This window comes from Cricetulus griseus, chromosome 2 (genome assembly GCF_003668045.3).
Source record: "Cricetulus griseus strain 17A/GY chromosome 2, alternate assembly CriGri-PICRH-1.0, whole genome shotgun sequence".
Taxonomy (NCBI): domain Eukaryota; kingdom Metazoa; phylum Chordata; class Mammalia; order Rodentia; family Cricetidae; genus Cricetulus; species Cricetulus griseus.
This window is the reverse complement of record NC_048595.1, coordinates 23,832,222-23,852,495: the sequence shown is the minus strand read 5'-3', so window position 1 is coordinate 23,852,495 and position 20,274 is coordinate 23,832,222. Positions and strand designations below refer to the sequence as shown.

General features: G+C 40.3%; 1 protein-coding gene across 5 annotated transcripts in view; it reads right to left on the bottom strand.

The window, feature by feature from the left end:
• The window catches only part of S100pbp (S100P binding protein), a 38,994-nt gene extending 18,750 nt beyond the window's left edge, over positions 1-20,244 (bottom strand). The window contains exons 1-6 of one of the 5 annotated variants that reach the window (XM_027399375.2): positions 20,116-20,244; positions 13,246-13,362; positions 11,387-12,186; positions 10,871-10,953; positions 9,121-9,212; positions 511-538 (exon numbers count right to left, since the gene is read on the bottom strand). In XM_027399375.2, the coding sequence (XP_027255176.1) occupies positions 534-538; positions 9,121-9,212; positions 10,871-10,953; positions 11,387-12,184 (978 nt within the window). In that variant the 5' untranslated portion in view covers positions 12,185-12,186; positions 13,246-13,362; positions 20,116-20,244 and the 3' untranslated portion in view covers positions 511-533. Of the gene's footprint in view, positions 1-510; positions 539-9,120; positions 9,213-10,870; positions 10,954-11,386; positions 12,187-13,245; positions 13,363-19,922; positions 20,032-20,115 lie in introns of those variants that run through there. The other 4 variants (XM_027399371.2, XM_027399372.2, XM_027399373.2 and 1 more) reach the window with 4 other exon arrangements.
• Between the last annotated feature and the right edge of the window lie 30 nt (positions 20,245-20,274).

The window sequence follows — 20,274 nt, the reverse complement described above, 5'->3', positions numbered from 1 at the left end:
CTCAAGTTACATTTGGAACACTTGTGAAAATTGGAATATGGGCTGGATATTAGATGATCCTAAGAAGTAATGTTTAAACCACGAGGTGGTGGTACATGACTTTAATCCCAGCACTCAGGAGGGAGAACCAGGCAGACCTCTATGAGTTCCAGGACAGCCAGGACTACACAGAGAAACCTTGTCTCAAAAAAGAAAAATAAGGGGCTGGAGAGATGGCTCAGAGGTTAAGAGCTGCTCTTCCAGAGGTCTTGATTTCAATTCCCAGCAACCACATGATGGCTCACAACCATCCATAATGAGATCTGGTGCCCTCTTCTGGCCTGCAAGGGATACATGCAGACAGAATACTGCATACATAATATATAAATAAATTTAAAAAAAATAATAAAATTTAACCTTACTAATTAAAACAAACTTATCAATATCAATGACAATAAAATTAATTTCAGTTTTTGATCAGGACAACTGGTAACATATAACAAGAGGTTTTAAAATGTTTATATACTTTACCTAGTAAATCCACTTCTAGGCATTCATCCTATAGAAATAAGAGTCGTACATAAACATTTATTGACCAAAATGTTCACTACAACATTACTAATGAAAATACACACAATCTAATTATCCAAGATAGGATGATTTGTAATTAATACACAATTTATTCTGGTATTAAGAGACAGTATTTCAAGCGGGGTGGTGGTGGCGCACGCCTTTAATCCCAGCACTCGGGAGGCAGAGGCAAGCGGATCTCTGTGAGTTTGAGGCCAGCCTGGTCTCCAGAGTGAGTGCCAGGACAGCCTCCAAAGCTACACAGAGAAACCCTGTCTCGAAAAAAAAAAAAAAAAAAAAAAAAAACCAGAGAGAGAGAGGATTTCATCTAAGAAAGCTTGTCTTCAAAAACTATTTTTAAAAAACTTTATATTATGTATTAAAGGGGGAACAGTGGCACTCAAACACAAAGTCCAGCTTTCTTCTTCCACCACGTGGATTCTGCAAATCAAACTCAAGTCATCAAGTCTGGCCGACACAGCCTTTTCTTACTGAGCCACTTCACTGGCCCCAAACTCACTTAGCTGAGATTGGTTTCAGGTTTCTAATCTTTCTAAGTACTGGGATTATAGATGCATTCCAGAAGCTAAAAAGTTTGTTATTTATTTGGAGATAGGATCTCTCATTCTGCAGTCCAGACTCCTAAATGCTGGGATTATAGGTATGTCCCATCTCCCACTCCTGATTATATATCTTTATTTCCTTATTTATTTGTTTTACTTATTATTTAAAGGTTTATTTTTTTAGAGATTTTATTTATTTATTATGTATACAACATTCTGCTTCCATGCATATCTGCACACCAGAAGAGGATACCAGATCTCATAATGGATGGCTGTGAGCCACCATGTGGATGCTGGGATTTGAACTTAGGACCTCTGAAAGAGCAGTCAGTGCTCTTAACCTATGAGCCATCTCTCCAGCCCGAAAGGTTTATTTTTATTTTGTGTGCTTGCCTACATCAGTGGTTCTCAACCTGTGGGTCGATTGACCCTTTCACAGGTCCTAAGACCACTGGGAAACACAGATATTTACATTATCATTCATAGCAAAATTAGTTATGAAATAGCAATGAAAATAATTTTGCAGTGGGAGGGTCATCACAACATGAGGAACTGTATTAAAGGGTCAGAGCTTTAGGAGGTTGAGAACCACTGGCTTACATGAATGTATAGTAGATGTTTGCCTGGTGTTAGTTAGCAAAGGCCAGAAAAGGGCACTGGATCCCTGAACTGGAGATACAGAAGACTGTAAGCTGCCATGTGGGTACTGGGAATTAAACCTGGTCTTCTGCAAAAGCAGTTAAGTCTGATTAACTACTGAACCATCTCTTTTAAGATGCTTGCTTATTTTGTTTGTTTTGGTTTTTTGAGACAGTGTTTCTCTGTGTAGCCCCGGCTGTCCTGGAACTCACTCTGTAGTCCAGGCTGGCCTCCAACTGAGAGATCCAGGATTGAAGGTGGGCACCATCACTGCCTGGCAAGACCCTTGTTTTTAAATTACTGCATGTGTGTATGATGTGTGTAGGTGCATGACCCATCGAACATCTGTGGAGGTCAGAAAACATTTGTGGAGTCAGTTCTCTCCTTCCACTTTGACATGATGCTGGGGATTTAACTCAGGCCACCAGGTTAATACAAGCATTCTTACTCACTGAGCTATCTGACTAGCCCTTGGCTAAAAATACTAATGTGTAAATCAGGCAAGGTGATGCATCCAGCACTAACAAGGATTATAGATTAAAAGATTGAAGACAGCCTGGGCCATACAGCAAGATCTTGTCTCAGAAACAAAAAACATTTAAATATAAAATAGTTAACACGGAAGAGTCCTTAAATACATTAAGTACAGCCAAATATTGCAAACGTTTAATCTCAGCACTCAGGAGGCAGAGGCAGGTAGACCTCTGAGTTCAAGACCAGCCTGGTCTACAGAGTGAGTTCCAGGACAGCCAGGACTACAAAGAGAAACCCTTTCTCAAAAAAAAAAAAAAACCACAAAAACCCCAAAACCCAGGACAGCCAGAACTACAAAGAGAAACCCTTTCTCAAAAAACAAAAACCCCAAACCCACCAAAACAAAAAAAGCAATTTACAAATTGAGATATTCCCTCTATAGGCTGTATTTTATAGGAAAGATAATATCAAAATGTTAATTTTGATATTTTTAGGTGGCAGAATATATTGAGAGATTGAAAGGATTGCTTTGAGTTCAAGGATAATCTAGGATGCACTGTGAAACCCTACCTCAAAAAGAAACAAACAAACAAAAGGAAAGATGAAGACTATATCGGTGCTTTCCTCATTTGCAATATGGAATACAAAAACCTCAAAACTTGAGTGGCCAGGTATGGTGGTTTGAATGAAAATGGCCCCTACAGATTCATATGTATGAATGTTTGGTCTCCAGTTAGTGGAACTGTTTGGGAAAGATAAGGAGGTATGGCCTTGGAGGAGGTGTGTCACTGGTGGTGTGCTTCTGGTTTTCAAAAGCCTTCCCTAGGCCCAGTCTCTCTCTCACTCTGTCTGCTGTCTATAGATGAGGATGTAAAGCTCTCAGCTACTCCTCCAGTGGCATGCCTGTGTACTTCCCACCATAATGATCATGGACTAATCCTTTAAAACTGTATGCAGTCACTCGCACGTGCGCCCCCCTCCCCCTGCTTTCTTGGTCATGGTGTCTCTTCACAGCTATAAAAAGTAAGTAGGACACTTAGGGTGTAGCTCAGTTGTACTGAACGCCAATCCTACCACCTATAAACCTGGCATGGGGGCTGGAGAGATGGTCCAGCCATTAAAAGCTAGCCTCACAACCAAAAATAAACCTGGCATGGTGTGTAACTGTAATTCCAGCACTCAGTAGGTAAAGGCAGGTACTTAAGAAATTCCTTTATCCTAGTATTCAGGAAACAGAGGGAGGATGATCTCTGAGTTCCAGGCCAGCCAGAGATAGTCAGTTCATCCTCAGCTACACAGCAGTAAGAAGCCAGCCTGGCATACATGATGCTCCATCTCAAAGACTAACGACTGTGCATATATACACTGTGACTACTACATAGGCAAAGTGACACAAAAACTTAGTACTGGGCTAGGGAGATGGTTCACAGGGTAAAGTGATTGCTGCACAATCCTAAGGACCTGATTTTGGATCCCCAATACCCATGTAAGAAAGCTGAGCAAAACAGTAAGTAAATGTCTGTAACTCCAGCAGTGGCAAGACAGAAAAGCAGATCCCAAGGGTTTGCTGGCCAGCTGGTCTAGCTAAAACAGCAATCAGCTCCATGTTCAGTGAAAGAACCTGTCTAAAAAAGGTACGGAATGAAAAGGAAAACACCAGATTACCAATCCCTGGCCTCCATATACATGTTACATGTGCATGCTCAAGTAAACGTAAACATGTAAAAACACACACACACAGAGTGAAGAAAAACAATAAAGGGCTGGTGAAATGGTTAAGCAGGCAAAGGCACCTGTTATTTATATAATGATTTATATATTCATATATAAATCCAGTTTACTTGAATTCAAATCCCTGGAACCTACATAAAGGTGGATGGCAAGAACTGACCCCAAAAAGCTGCCGTTTGCCCAACACATGCAAGCCATGGTATATACAACCACATATCATCACACTCACACAACAGTAATAAATACAATTCAAAAGCAGTAACAACACCAACAAACTTAATACCATACTGGATTACTGGATTTGGGATGCGAATGTGCAAACTGGGGTTTCAAAGCTATCCATTATGACCATAAGATTCTGATTCTTCTTAGTCCATCCAGTTAACTATCATCCAAACTTAAGTCAAGAGCAGTCAGCTAAAATAGTCAATGGCTGAGAAACATCTAATAAAATCTGATTGATTCGACAGAGTTACTCAGACTGGGTACAATCTTTTATGTGGAGCATGTGGAATTTGTGTGTAAACATGTTCTTAGTCCTTTCCAAGAGCCATCTATACAAGCATTAAAAGCAATCTCTATAGGATATTAAGACACAACTTTAGGCAATTCCCACTATTTTTATAAAACTTTAAAAAGAGGATCTTTTTTATAGATAACAAGTAATATGTTAATGAGACCTGCCAATTATTAACTGTTTGGAACAATTTACCTGCATTTTACTTAGTGGAAAAATAATTTTGTAGGCTCTTTATCTCTATGAGCTCCTCCCTTAGCAGCCACATTACTTAATAAGCTAATAACCTGTTCTCTTCCAGGTATTACATTTTTTGTGGAATTTAACCAAGAGTTTCCAGAAAGCAACAGAAAGAGCGGAGCCAAATCCTCAATAGTGATAAACAGAGAAGAGTGTGCCCAATGGTATAGTTCAGGGTTAGGAATTTTGCTCTTTCAGTTTATTTACTATGAAAATTAAGTATTCATTTAAGCAATCATTGGAGAACAGAACATCCTCCATATAAAATAACTAATACCCCTGGAAATTTACACAGCATTGGTTTAGTACTTTATGCCATGGCTATGATTGTTTCTGTACAAGAAGTTGGGCTTGTTTTAATTTTTTCCCCCACTGACATTGAGTTATTCCTGGTGAGGGAAAAAACAAAAACCATTTAAACAAAAATCAAGCAAACAAGAAAATTCTAAATTCTGAGCTAGCTGTGCTACAGCTCATGTTACAGCAGTGGAGCCCCGTCCATCATTCATTGGAACCCACATGCTGCCACTCTGGTGGGCCCTGGGCAGAAAGGGCTGACAGGCAGCTCACAGCCACAGAGCTTTGAGTTCCAGCTGCCATTAATTCCTTTGAATCTTTCAGAATAATTCTATTCTGAGCAGCCCAAGTATTTAAAATCTGTCTTACATAGGGTGAATGCATTCCATGACACTGCTTCCTTAAACCTGTCAATTTTGCAGGTCTCCAATCAATCTGAACATAGCCCTGAGGATATATTTGTGGGCACTTGCTGCATAGTAACTGGAAACACTAGAGGTGGTTGGTGTCTTTATGACCTTAGGCAACCATTCCTCAATGCCTTCATAGGGAGGTGCCATAGGACCTTGATTAAACAATTCCCCTTTTTTACTGGGAAGAGCCTTTTTCCTTCCTTTGTTTGCCTCTGAAGCTATTCTATTTGGATCTGTAATTTTTGCAATTGTGCAGTCAATTCTTCAACTTCCCCCTTGCCTAAGTCTGTCTCATCTGAAGGAGGAGGAGAGGAGAAAACTCTTCTCCTCCATCCTGGCTCTCCACACTTTCATCTTCCTCTGAAAAAACATTGTCCTCTGCTGACTGACAGTTCCTAGCCAGAATGTCCTCCTCCTTACTTGCATTTCCTAGATCTGACCCAGTCTTTTCTGACTCTTCATTTTGCAGCAGCCCAGAGCACTGGGAATTAAATTACATAAAGACCAAGTCTTTAATGGTATAGCCACCCCTGATAAGCTCACCTCAAGGGTCTCAGCTTGAGGATTTGCCTGAAACCAGTAACAATGCTATTTGATTAACAAAAAAAGTTTGGTAATCTTCTCTTTCACTTTTACTCTATTTCCTTGTAGTGAACATTTTAACAACTGCACATAATGCTGCTCCTGAGATAGGGAATTCCCCAAGTCCCAGCCAAAATCCTGGAGTCTTCACTTAGACATGAGAGTACTTACCTCCAATCCAGGAGTACCCAGACCCTCATTTCCTTTGAGCCCCACATTTAGTAAATTGAGTAATTCTGGTAAACTGAGTCACGCAGGACAACTTAAGAAAGAGAGCCTTGCAAGGTTGCTCAGGGTTCCCTTGAGGCTGTCCCCACTGCTCCTTCAAGGTTTCATTCCATCCTTGAGTGGCTCCCTTTCTCCAGACTGACTCAGTTTACCAGCAACTCAGTTTCATTTACCTTTTTTTTTTTTTTGGTTTTTCGAGACAGGGTTTCTCTGTGGCTTTGGAGGCTGTCCTGGAACTAGCTCTTGTAGACTAGGCTGGTCTCGAACTCAGAGATTCACCTGCCTCTGCCTCCCGAGTGCTGGGATTAAAGGCATGCGCCACCAACGCCCGGCTCATTTACCAATATTTTTGTCAAAGCTATTTCAATTTATTTTACAAGGCTTTTTTGTTTGTTTGTTTAAGATTTATTATGCATATAGTGTTCTGCCTACATGCAAGAGAGCACCAGATTTCATTATAAATGGTTGTAAGCCACCATGTGAATACTGCAAAGTGAACTCAGAACCTCTAGAAGAGCAGAGAAGTGCTCTTAACCTCTGAGCCATCTCTCCAGCCCAAAGTTTTGTTGTTTTTGTTTTTTTAAATGTCATTTGTTAAGACTTAAAATATATCACACTATCTTAACTATAAAAGCTCTATCATAACCCAGGCATGTGGCACACACCACTAATCCCAGAAGTTAGAAGGTAGAGGCAGGAGGATCTGTGTTTGAGGCCAGCCTGGTCTACATAGTGAGTTCCAGGACAGCCAGGACTACTAGAAAGATTCTGTCTCTAAAATAAACAAACAAATAAATAAAATAACAAAAAGAATGAACTTTCCTTTTTAAAGATTTTTTTAAAAGTTTTATTGTATGTGCATACCTGCACACATGTATGTGCACCAAATACAAGCTTAGACCCAGCAATGGCCAGAAGAGGGCATCATTTCCCTGGAACTGGAGTCAACAGGTTTTTGTTTTGTTTTGTTTTTCTATACATTACAGTTTGTAAATTGTCATATGGGCTATGGGAAACAAATCTGGGGCCTATGCAAAAGCAGTAAATGTTTTTAACCACTAAGCCATCACTCCAGCTCTAAACTTTCTTGTCAATAATACTATTTAAAATAAATTCTAGTAGCAAAAATTATATTAGTGCCGGATGTTGGTGGCCCATGCCTTTAGTCCCAGCACTCGGAAGGCAGAGGCCTGTGAGTTCAAGGCCAGCCTGGTCTACAGAGTGAGTTCCAGGCCAGCCTCCAAAGCTACACAGAGAAACCCTGTCTCGAAAAACCAAATAAATAAATAAATAAATAAATGTAAACGTAGGAGTTAACTCTGGACTTTTTATTTTTTTCAATCACTAAAGTCTGTTGCTCTCTCACTGTATTTCTAGCTTTCTTTGAAAATAGAATATAAATTGTAGTAATTTTGGGAGAATTGCTGAATGAGAAATCAAATGGAAAAATGCTAAAATGCGAGCAATTGCACCTTACTTTGCATGAAAAATCTTCATTGAACACCCCAAATGAAAAAGGAAACTATAACTAGATATCAGTACCAACTCCTAGGCTACAAAAGAAGTCATCTCACAGGGAGAAAAAGTAACAACTAGGATTTTTTTTTCTTTTAACAAGCTTGAAGATGCACAAATCTCTTTTAAAGCCTGACCTCCAATGACATGGGTGGGAAAATATCTCTACTTCCAACAGACCTAATAGTCAAACAAAAAGATTTCACAAGCAGGGGGCTAAGAAAAGAACACCAGTGATATCTACTTGCTTTATAAAATCATGAGTAAAAAAAAAGGGAGTTATTTTTAAGAATTTCTCCTGACGGATGTCAGCATTCTATCTTTCATCTGTAGTCTTAAAAACAGAAACTACTAACCTTCAAGAGAAAGTAGACTCTGCTCTGCAGAACAACATCCCCCAAATCTTCCCCAGAACAGATCTAGAGTTGGAAAACTCGTTGCCTTTTCTATGCAATAACACCTAGGCCATCTTTCTCAATCACCTCCCAAACACAAACTGAAGGGTTCCCTCATCATTTCTATATTACTTTATTTCTTTAAAAAACAAATCATGATTTTAGTGTAGTCATCTTCTCTAGAGTATGAATTCCCAGCAGGCAAAGCAATACCCACTGCTACTCTTCCTAATCTTTAAACTTAACACTTGTAGAAGTATTCCACAAAGGTCTGCTGAATAAGAAAAGAAGCTAAACATTTCAATCAGAGTAACTTTTATGGGAAGAATCATTTTATCAGTATAAAACCTCCTAACATCTCATGCCTTCAATTCTGCTCCTTTCTCTTTAGGAACTTCCCATTAGCCACTAGGTAAAACAGTACAGTATCCCAAGAGCTGGAGAAAGAATTTCTCCACTTTGGCTTGCAAAAGCGTCTAATAAAGTACTTAGGGATTAGTCTGAAGAACAGAGAACATAGTTCAGAATTTCAAGAGCTTGTATTGAGAAGCCAAGACACAGGATGAGTCTTGAAATGCTTACATTTAAAAGCAAAAGGCAAAAAAAAAAAAAAAAAAGCAAAAGGCAACAAGGAAAAAATTTCACATTTTAAAAGACCCAAACTACTTACTTCTAGTATTTAAGAGACAAAATAATAATGACAACCTCCAGTTTAAAAAAAAGGCATTAAGATCTACGTTATAACCCTCAACTATAGAGAAACTCAATGGCCTGAGTCCCTTCTCTAATACTTGTTAGCCAAACCACTTTGCACAATTATCCGATTAAATAACCCTTTGAAGTAAATCCTGGCATAAGAAAGTTTTCTTTCTCATCAATTTAAGAAAATTCAAAACAGCATTCCAGTTTAAGCTCATTACCATGGAAAGAAAATGTCTCAATACGTTTTATAAGCCATTCTTTGGTTACCATGTTACCTTGGTTAGAGTCCCCTGGGTCTTCTATATGAGCAATGACTTTGCTGAGATAAATATCCTTCTGTTTTTCTAGATCTGATTGTGAAAACATCCTTGAATAAAGCAAACCAGGAGGAAAAAAGTCCATTAGAACCATGAATATAGTGCTTTGTAGAAAAGTCACATATTGATAGTTAAAACAACCAACTTTCAGAGGCAATCTCTAAGATCCAATGACAAGAGGAGGTAATATTAGTCACAGTACAAAACGGAAATCAAGCATAGAGTTTAAAAGTAAAGGAAAGGGCTGGAGAGATAGCTCAGCCATTAAAGGCTAGGCTTACAACCAAAAATATAGAAGTAAAGGAAAAAAAGAAATGTAACTCATGATAACAAAAAATATCAGAAGGTAAAAATGAAGTAGCTCACAGAGAAAGAAAGCATTTGTTGCTGGGCATTGGTGGCACACGCCTTTAATCCCAGCACTCAGGAGGCAGAGGCAGGCGGATCTCTGTGAGTTCGAGGCCAGCCTGGTCTCCAGAGCGAGTGTCAGGATAGGCTACACAGAGAAACCCTGTCTTGAAAAACCAAAAAAAAAAAAAAAAAAAAAAAAAAGAAAGAAAGCATTTGTTGAGTCATTCAAGTTTAACCAACTTCATAGAGCCACACAGAAAAAGTTGAATGAGATCATGATCTTGGCAACAACGATTTCTGGTCCTTGTTAATACCAATAGCTCTGTATGAAAAGAATCATCGGTGGATGAAAATATTGAAATTGTAAATTTATTAGTGTTCCAAGTAGCCTTATTTGTATGTTTCAGTATAATTTCACTTTTAAGAAATTCACAAAGTGGGGCTGGAGAGATGGCTGGAGAGACTGCTCTTCTGGAGGACCTGTGGTTCAATTTCCATTACCCACATAGCAGCAGCTCACAACTTTAACTCCAGTTCTAGAAGACCTGACACCCTCTCCTGGCTTCTGTGGACATTATACACACAAGTAAAACACCTATACACAAAAATTAAAAACAAAATTTCAAAAAAAGGGAAAAAAATTGACAGCTTTCCTCAGTTATTTGGCAAAAGAAATCGAACCCACACAACTAAAATTTAGTGGCAAATAACCTTATTTGTCATTTTTAAATGTTTAAAGCAGAATAAATATGGTGTAAGTGTATAAAAAAAAAACTTTTCTCAATTTCATTGTAAGTAAAGCAATGGATTCAACCTAAAAAGTACCTTTTCCAGTACATCCAATTGAAAATGCCCATGTACAGATACTGCCATCTCCTGGCAACAAAAAAGTAAACTAAAAAGATGCCTCAAATCTGCAACCCTAATTAATATTTGCTTCCAGTTGTATGCAAGAAAAGAAAAATAAGACTAAATTATTTTCTAAGAGAATTTTAACCTTTTTTGGTTAATATTCTGACTTCTTTTCAAACATATGATCAGGCCTTCTAATACATGGGAGAAATCTTTGAATTTATATATTGTCTCACTAGCATGTCTTTTTTACTTTCAACATAACCTAGTGAGGCTGTAGAAAAGACATTAGCTTCATTTCACTGATATAGAAACTGATTGGAGACATCATTTGATTTGCTCAAGGTAACACAAACAGGTAACTTCAGAATTTCAAGTCTGTTTATTCTTTCTGCAGGATTCCCCCCCCCCCCAACACACACACTAAGAAGATATTGAGAAGGGGAAGAAAGAAATGAAAAGAGAACCACCAGAAACTAGAATGGTTGGTTATATGTTACATTACCTGGTTCTGGTTTGTAGAACAGGAATGACTTTGCCTAGTCTTCTCTCACTTTTCACCTCACCAGAATCCTTGTCAAAAGTATGCTAATTTGTTGTTTTCCAGAACAGATGGAAGAAATACAACAAGAAACATAATTATTAGTTGTAAGTAATTTTTATAATTTTCAGCTGTATCATATAGCTGAACACTTCATTACGAGAATATAATTTTGTTGTTGTTTTGTTTTTCAAGACAGGGTTTCTCTGTATAGCCCTGGCTATCCTGGAACTCACTCTATAGTCCAGGCTAGCCTCAAACTCAAGAGATTCACCTGCCTCTGCCTCCAGAGTGCTGAGATAAAAGGCATGCACCATTACCACCCCAGCAAACTTCATTTTTTTTTTTTTTTTTTTTTTGGTACTAGGGATTTTAGCTAGTGCACGCTAGTCATATATTCTACTGCAGAGTTAAGTATATAGGAACCCTTATGAATGAGAGTAATTTCATTTCTACTGTGTCTTGAAAACATGTACTTACTCTGTTTGATGAACTGGACACAACTGGAATTCTCACTTCACAACCTGATTTATGTGATCCACTATTTTTCCAGGATGATCCCCTGTTAGGTACTTCTGAATGGTTGGAGATCTGAGAGAACACAGGGGTAGGTTTCTTACTTTCAGGTACGTTTTTATCAGAGGCAGTTTGTTCGATGTTGTTATTTGAAGGAGAAGAAAGCAGGGGCCCATCCCGAGCAGAGTTATCGGGACTGACCCCTTCAGGTTCAGTGCAATGTTTACTCTCATTAGGATGAAGGTCATCTTCTCCAATCCGTTCCCCAAGGGAAGCAGGGTTTTCTGTATCTTTGGAGGAATCAACCTTGTCCTTAGCAAGCACAGGATCACAAACTGTTGGATTAAATGGTGCAACAACAGTTACTTTTATAAGATTCTTTTCAAGTACAAAGTGTCTGTTTAATGATTTACTAGGAGTTGGTCCATGACCAACTGATGTACTTAGTTGAGGTAGTTTGAAGAAGCCAGGGGTCTCAGCTGCTGGCCCCAAGCTGTACAAAGAATTTTCGCGACGAGTACCAGGTAGAATTTGACACTTTCTCTCTCCATACTCATGCCCACCATCATCATCCTTCAAGAGCATCTCAATCTCTTCCTCTGTGAAACTGAAATGGCCATCATCTTCTTCTCCATCAGAAAACTCCAACAAGGAGTCATCCAATTCATCTTCATCTGAGGAACCCCAAGAAAATGAGGCATTGTCTTTAGGCAAAAAAGAGGTACCAGAAGACTGTTCAGAGGGCAACAGTGAGCACGTCATATCTGAAAAAATATGAGGAGGTTTTGTTGAAGAGCAAGAAATAACTTAAACCGACTCCAATCTACTATATAGAGAGAAGCATCCTAGTATCTCAAATTCTGTGCTTGCACTGTGATTTGTAAACTTGAGAAATGATGAAGATATTATCATTACCAGCATTATGGAAATAAATGTTTAAGATACATTTTTCCCAATCACAATGAAAATTAATTAAGATGACTGATAATCTGTGTTGGTGAAGCTGTAGAGACAAGCACTTACTACTAGTAAGAACATAAGTTAATATATTTTGTGAAGAGTAACTTGGCAATACTATCTGATCTAACAATCTCACTTCTGGAAATTTATCATATAGAACTACCTACTACAAATGTACATGGAAACACAAGATGTGCAAGGAAGTATTATTCTAAGTAGTCAAATACTAAAGGCAACCTAAACATCTGCCTCTAAGAGAAATGTTTAATAAAATCATGAGACATTTGTGTAAAAAACATTTTCAACTATTTAAAAGCACATTAAATAACTTTATATGTACTACCATGGGATGACTATAATATACAAGCAAAATAAATGTTTTGTAAAATGTTTAGACACAAAATTTACACTTTTGAAAAAGAAAACAGTATTACTTTCCTGTTCTGGTGACTGAGCCTGGAGCCTCATGCATGCACTTCCAGCCCTCTATAGTGAATTACATCCCCAATTATTTTTTACTTTTTAATTTTAAATAGGGTCTTACTAACGCATACAGATTGGACCTAACTTATTCAATCAAATCTTGAATTTGCAATTCTCCTGCCTCAGCCTTCACAGAAGCTGGGATTCCAGGCCTATGACTCAACTTAAACATGTATTATTTTTTAAATGAAATGAAATTGAAAAAAAAAATTCGGGAGGAGAGGGAAGGAGATAAATGTTGCTGAGTATAGTGGTACATGCCCTTAATCCCAGCACTCAGGAGGTAAAAGCAGGTGAATATTATAGGTCAGCCAGAGCTATACAGTGAGACCCTGTTTCAAAAAAAAAAACAAAAAACAAAAATTAAAAGTCTTCCATACTGTGCGGAGCTGCTGAAGCAATCTCTGCCTTTGCCACGAGACCAAATGGAAAAAGGTTTCAACTCCTGCTGGCTGTTCCTTTCAGGAGACTTGTCAAAGTGATTGACTCCCACCTTCCTGCAGGCACAAAGAAAATGAAAGGATCTTCTCATCACTTTCAACTCTGCTAATTACAAAGTCAACTGCATTATGCTTCAAGGTGTTCCATCTATTAATTTTGATCTTGAATTTTTTTTAAAATACCAGCAAGTTGGATTATTTTCAGTGAAGAACACCAAAGAAAAATCTTTAGAAGGAAAAAATTATGCAACTAAGAACTGGTTTAGTTCCTCCCAACAACTGCCACTTTCTTTTTTTTCTTTTTGGAGACAGGGTTTCTCTGTGTAGTTTTATAGACCAGGCTCGCCTTGAGCTCACAAAGATCTGCCTGCCTCTGCCTCCCAAGTGCTGGGATTAAAGGTGTGTGCCACCACTGCCCAGGAAGAACTGGCACTTTCGTAAGACTATTGTCTGCTTTAGTGGGGTAAATAAGTACTGAGAGTCCTGAGTCCTAGCTCTGTCACTAACAAGCCCTATTCATTAGTCACTTAACCATTTGGATTTGTTTCTTTATAAAATAGAAAAAGGTTGGAGGAGAACTAGACTCTACCAAATTCTAAAAATTATGACCATAGCAATCAACCCTCTTCTTCATTTTTAATATATATAAAACACAAAGAAAAAGTCAGTAAAGACATAAACACAATTGTTCATTATTACCAAATACAGGGTCAAGCATCAATGTCCTTCTATTCTTTTTCTACTTGAATATGGCTGAGTAGTTTAGTGCTTGCTTAGTTAGCATACATAAGGGGCTGGGGTAACAGGCACACACCACCACACCCACTTTATGTAATACTGGGGATCCAGCAGAGGGCTTTGCTCATGCTAGGCAAGTGCTTGTTTTCTCAGAGTCTCATATACTCCAGGCTGGCATCCAAATCACTATGCAGTGGAGGATGATGGCCTTGAACTGATCCTCCTCCCTCCACCTCCCAAGTGCTAGCATTAAAGGAATTACCTCTAGACTGGCTTCCTTTACAGCTTTTTAAACTGTAACATTTCCTTCACTTTACTACCCTCCATACCAGACCTTGACTTTTAGCTTTAATTCATACATTCCTTCAGCAATAATTTTCTGAGCTACATAGTATGTCTCTATAACTTCTGAGAAACAAATATAATTCCTAACTTCCCAGAACATATAATTTTTGGGGTTTTGTTGTTGTTGTTTGTTTTGTTTTTCAAGACAGGGTTTCTCTGTATAGCCCTAGCTGTTCTGGAAATTGATCTGTAAACCAGGCTGGCCTCAGACTCAGAGAACCTCTGTCTCCCAAGTACTGGGATTAAAGGTCTGCACCATCATGCCTGGCAACATATAATCTTGTTAGCAAGGAAACACCAAAAATTAAGTTTTAATATGAGATAATAAGATGGTATAGACAATAAAGTATTAAAGAGAAAAGAGGAGAAAATACAGCATTTTACAATTAGAAGGGATCTAGTTAACTCAGAGTGATGGCCAAGCATGGTGGTGATGCCTCTAATCCCAGAACTAAGGAGAAGCAGGCAAACTCTGAATTCAAGGTCAGCCTGACTTGTACATTGAGCCAGCCAAAGTTATACAGCCTCAAACATCCTGTTTCAAAACATAAAATAATTAATAGTAAAATAAAATTTAAAAAGCATGATTAGGGCAGAAAGAAAATAAAGTCAGTGACTAAGTTATTTTATAGGTTAAAATCACCCTTTTTGAGAGCAGTAGCAGTGCTTACTTTTAGAGAAGTGAAAGTATTATTATTTTTTTTTTAAGTTTAAAAAAACCTTGCTGAGGGCTGGAGAGATGGCTCAGTGGTTAAACACACTGGCTGCTCTTCCAGAGGGCCCTGGTTCAAATCCCAGCACCCACACAGCAGCTCACAACTGTCTGTAAACTCCAGTTCCAGGGGATCTGATACCCTCACACAGACATACTTGCAGGGAAATACCAATGTACATACAACAGAAATAAATTATTAAAAGAAGAAGATCCAAGGGCGTTGGTGGTGCATGCCCTAATTCCCAGTACTTGGGAGGCAGAGGCAGGTGGATCTCTGAGTTTGAGGCCAGCCTGGTATACAGAGCAAGTTCCAGGACAGCCTCCAAAGCAATACAGAGAAACCCTGTCTCAAAAAACCAAAAATAAAAGAAAAAGAAAAAAAAAAAAAAGAAGAAAGAAATCTTGCTGGGCTGTGGTGGCAAGCACCTTTAATACCAGCACCTAGGAAGCAGAGGCAGGTGGATCTCTGAGTTTGAGACCAGCCTGGACTGCAGTAGCGCATACTATAATCCCCCTACTTGGAAACCAGAATGGGCTACACAGCAAGGATTATCAAAAAAAACAAAACAAAAACAAAAAACAATTTCAGGTTATTAAATACAAATATCACAAGCCCTGAGCTCAAGCAGCTTTTCTTTCTTTTTTTTTTCTGAGACAGAGTTTTTTTTGTGTAGCCCTGGTTGCTCTGAATCTCACTCTCTAGACCAGACTGGCCTCAAACTCAGAGATCCACTTGCCTCTGCCTCCAAAGTGTTGGGATTACCACCCAGTTCATAACTTCATTTCTTAGAAGCCCTTTCTGAGCCACTGCCCCTCATCCCAATAACTCCAAAAACATATAGTTCAAGCACTTGCTTGACCAAATGCAAATGTTCAGTAAATTTTCATAGTGAAAGCTGGGAGAAATTAAGTAACTTAAATCACTATATAATAATGCTAGAGCAAGAATCCAAACTAAAGACTAATTCCAAAGGTAATCTTTTCCTCTCTCTTTAGTGATAGACTTGCCTCCAGGGCCAGTTGGCAAATGGAAAAATTAGAATTCAAACCTAGGCCTTCTAAATTTAGTATGCTTGCTAATAAATTATGGGATTATGTAGATATTGAAGACAGATTTTTATTACTTGGAAAAATAATTTAAATTACTTTAAAATGTACCAGAAGCTGCCCTTGGCCTCACCCATCATCCAAAGTCACAAAACTGGCTCTTTTGAGCCTCTCTCATAATGTCCCAAATGGCAAAAGCATCCAAAATGATATCATATACAAACAGAGCGGCAAACAGAAACAAATTTAACTCACACAAGCCATTCTCTTTGCAACTTTCCTGAATTTCAAAAATTCTTTTTATTATAATTTAAAACAAGTAAGTAGGCCTGGCATGGTGAATGCCTTTAATCCCAGCAGATAGCCTCCAAAGCTACACAGAAACCCTGTCTTGAAAAACAAAACAAAACATGCACAAGAATAAAAAATACCAAATTCAGGATAGCAAGAACTTCTGGTAGTGACAAGGAAACAAGAACGGCAAGGGGACATGCATCAGTCTTGCTGTTATTTTTTGTTTTGTTTTTAAGAGATGGTCTCAACCCAGACTATCCTGAAACTTGCCAAGGATACAGCCAAGGATAATCTGAATTCCTGATTCTCCTTCCTTCCTTCCTTCCTTCCTTCCTTCCTTCCTTCCTTCCTTCGCCTCCCAAGTCCTAGAACTATGGGAACCACACTAAGGTTTTTAATCAGTAACAAAAAACCCAACAAATATGGAGATGAAAGATAAACCTGGACAGTGAGTATAATCATTATCTACCTTGCTTAATTTTTTATATGTTTGAAATATGTAATAAGAAATACTTTCAGGGGATGACAAGATGACTCAGTGAGTAAAGGTACTTGCCCTACTGGCCGGGTAATCTGAATTCAATCTCTAGTACCAGGTAAAAATAGAAGGAAAGAACCACCTAGTTTTCTTTTGGACCTCCACTCCCACACCATGTACATGCACAGAAACACTCACCACACACTACATAAATTAATTAGAAAAAAATTAATTAAAAAAAAAAATGGAGCCCGGTAGTGATTGCTCACATCTGTAATCCCAGCACTTGAGAGACAGAGATCTGAGTTCTGAGTTCAAGACCAGTATGGTCTACAGAGCAAGTTCCAAGACAGCCAGCTATACAGAGAAACCCTGTCTTGAAAAACCAAAACTAAAACAGACAAACAAACAAAAATTTGGGTTTGATCTTTTTGAGACAGGGTCTCACTCTATATCCCTGGTTGGCTTGGCACTCACTAAGTATACCAGCCTGGCTTTAAAATTATAGGTGGGTATGGTGACATGCACCTAGAATCCCATCACTCAAGAGGCAGAAACAGATGGATCTCTGTGAATTCAATGCAAACCTGGTCTACACTGTCAGTTCAAGGCCAGCCAGCAGGGCAGTAGAGACTCTGTCTCAAGAAAAACAAAAACAAAAACACAAAACACCACAATAAAAATTAAGTTATAAAGCCAGTGTGAAAAAATACACCCCAAGTCTCAAATAAACAGGAAACTTCACAATACATCAGTCTCACAAGGTTATTAACAAGAACAAGTAAGACTATGAACATGGGCATTTAGTACACTACAATTAAGACGTGGTGGCTACGGTTATAATTTCAACATACAACCTACATCTCACCTTTAGAATCTTAAACACAGGAATGTCAGGGGAAAGGATAAACTGGTAAGAAACTTCCCCCAGACCCACTTTAGATATTATTCAGTATAATCTGCTTAGTGAAACATCTAACCATATTGTCACTGTACCAGACTAGATGGAGGATAACTGAAATATCAGTTAAATTCTTCCAATTAATGGCCCATGAAGTGTCTTACATTAGAAGCACTAGGCTAAAATCCAAAGACCTCATTCATTTGAAGTCTCTGAACTTCAATATAAATGAGCCCACTCATCTGTATTCCTAGCATTGAAGAGGGTGAGTTCAAGGCTACCTGAGGCTCCATTTCCAATTCCAAACCAGTATGGGCTACGTTGGAGAAAGGTGGGGGGGGGGGATCGAGGTGTTTGAGATAAAGTCAATATGAATTTTCAAGGGAGGAAAATCTTCAATAAAACTGAAATTTCTCCAAAGGCATGGTGGCACACGCCTTTAATCCCAGCATTTGGGAGACAGAGGCAGATGGATCTCTGAGTTCCAGGCTAGAGCCAGGGGTACACAGTGAGAACCTGTCTCAAAATAATAATAAGCCTGAAGCTCTTTTTTTTTTGGTGGTGGGGGGGTTCTGAGACAGGGTTTCTCTGTAGCTTTGGAACTTGATCTATAGACCAGGCTGGCCTGGAACTCAGAAATCCTCCTGCCTCTGCCTGCTAAGTGCTGGGATGAAAGGTGTGTGCCACCAACGACTGGCCAAGACTGAAGCTCTTAAATTCCACAATTACTCCTCTCCCATGCACCCATCACCTGCACTTGGCACTTGCCTGGTAAATCCTTTACATATGGAGGCTTCTTTATTTTTAAGGGAATATTTTCCTATTTCCAAATCTCCTAATTCTTCTGCTCCACATCCCTGTGACCCTATTCTGTCCTTCCACATCTCACGCCTGTCCACCCCCTTCTTCACACTCAGTGTGCCGCCCCCTCTCTGTTCTCTAACCTCCTGGTTGCAACCTCAGAAACTGGTTCCCTATCTATTTTTATCTTACCTCAAAAAACCTATTGCCTTAGAGCACAAAGCCTCACTCTATTTAGGACAGTAAAACTCCAATGCCATATGTATACTACACATCCTCTAAACCAAAACCATGACTGTCTGATTCACAGGGCCAAAAGCAAGACCTTTGAGTTCCAATCTCTCCTAAACACAAACATGTGAAGCACACAGCCACACAAAAAAATAAATAAATAAAAGCTTTTTCACTAAAATGTACCCAATTTAAAAAAAAAAAGTGAACTGAAATTATCAGAAAGAATTTTGCAACTCCCTCTGGAAACGCTGTAAAATGGAAAGACAACTCGTTTGGAAATCTCCGCTCTAAGTAACAATTCCCGAGGCTAGGGTGACAAGGAGTCCCACACCGGCCCAGGCAGCAGGAATTTTCTAAACTGAAGCAACAGGTTTCTTTTGTAAGAATGCTCTATGAAAGCTTGGGGGCCCCTAACAACCACGAAAAACAAAACAAAAACAAAAACAAGAACACAAAAATGAGGACAAGCCAGTGAACTACGTGCTCTCTGGGTGGCCCTCTTCTTCCGGGCTCATCCTGAGACGTCTGGAGCGTTCCCTGAGGGCCTGGGTGAAAAGAGCAACGGTGGCCCAGGGATGGCCTCCCCTGGAGGAACGCTGCCACCGCGCCCAGGGCCTCTGCACGTCCCTCCTCCCACCTGGGAAAAGCGAGTACTCGCCTCCCCGCGGGTAGCGGGAGAAGCGCGGGTTTCTGCGTGCCCCTCCCCCCAGGGGCGACCCAGGTCCCCGCGGGCTCGGGCGCTGCAGCCGACCTCGGGGGACCGACGCCGACAGCCACACCTCAGCGGGCTGCGGCCCGCCGACGCCGGGCGTGGGTCGTCCTCTCCCGCCGCGCCGCGCCGCGGGAAGCCCGCCACCCTCGCTCTCCCTAGCGGCACCCTCGGCGGCACGAGCTCGGGCGGGGCAAGCCAGACCCCTTCCCCCACGAGCAGGGCCAGCCACCTCGCTCGCTCACTCGCGGCCCGGAGGAGACCTGACAGCTCTTTCCCTCGGCAGGATGAGGGGCGTCACTCGCCCACGGCTGCGGAGGTGGGGGGCAGGGACAACCTCGCCGCCCGCCATCACCTGAGGAGCGAGAAATCAGCCCTTCCCTCAGCGAGACGAGGGCCTCCCTCCTCCACCTCCTCCTCCTCCTCCTCCTCCTCCTCCTCCTCGCGGGGGCAGACGGTGTTTGCGGCCCCGTGGAGATGCAACAGGCGACCCCGACCCTCCGCCCAGACGGCGAACGGCGACCCTCTCCGTCCCTCCCGCTCTTCACCTCCGGAAGCCGGGCCGAAGCCTGGGCGAACGGCGGCACCTCGCTCACTCCGCCCCCTGCGCCATTTTATCGCCCCCTTCTCGACCTCCCCCACCCCGAGGCAGCCAGGCCAACACCAGGGGGAGGGCGAGCACACAGTGATTGGCAGGAAACCGCCCC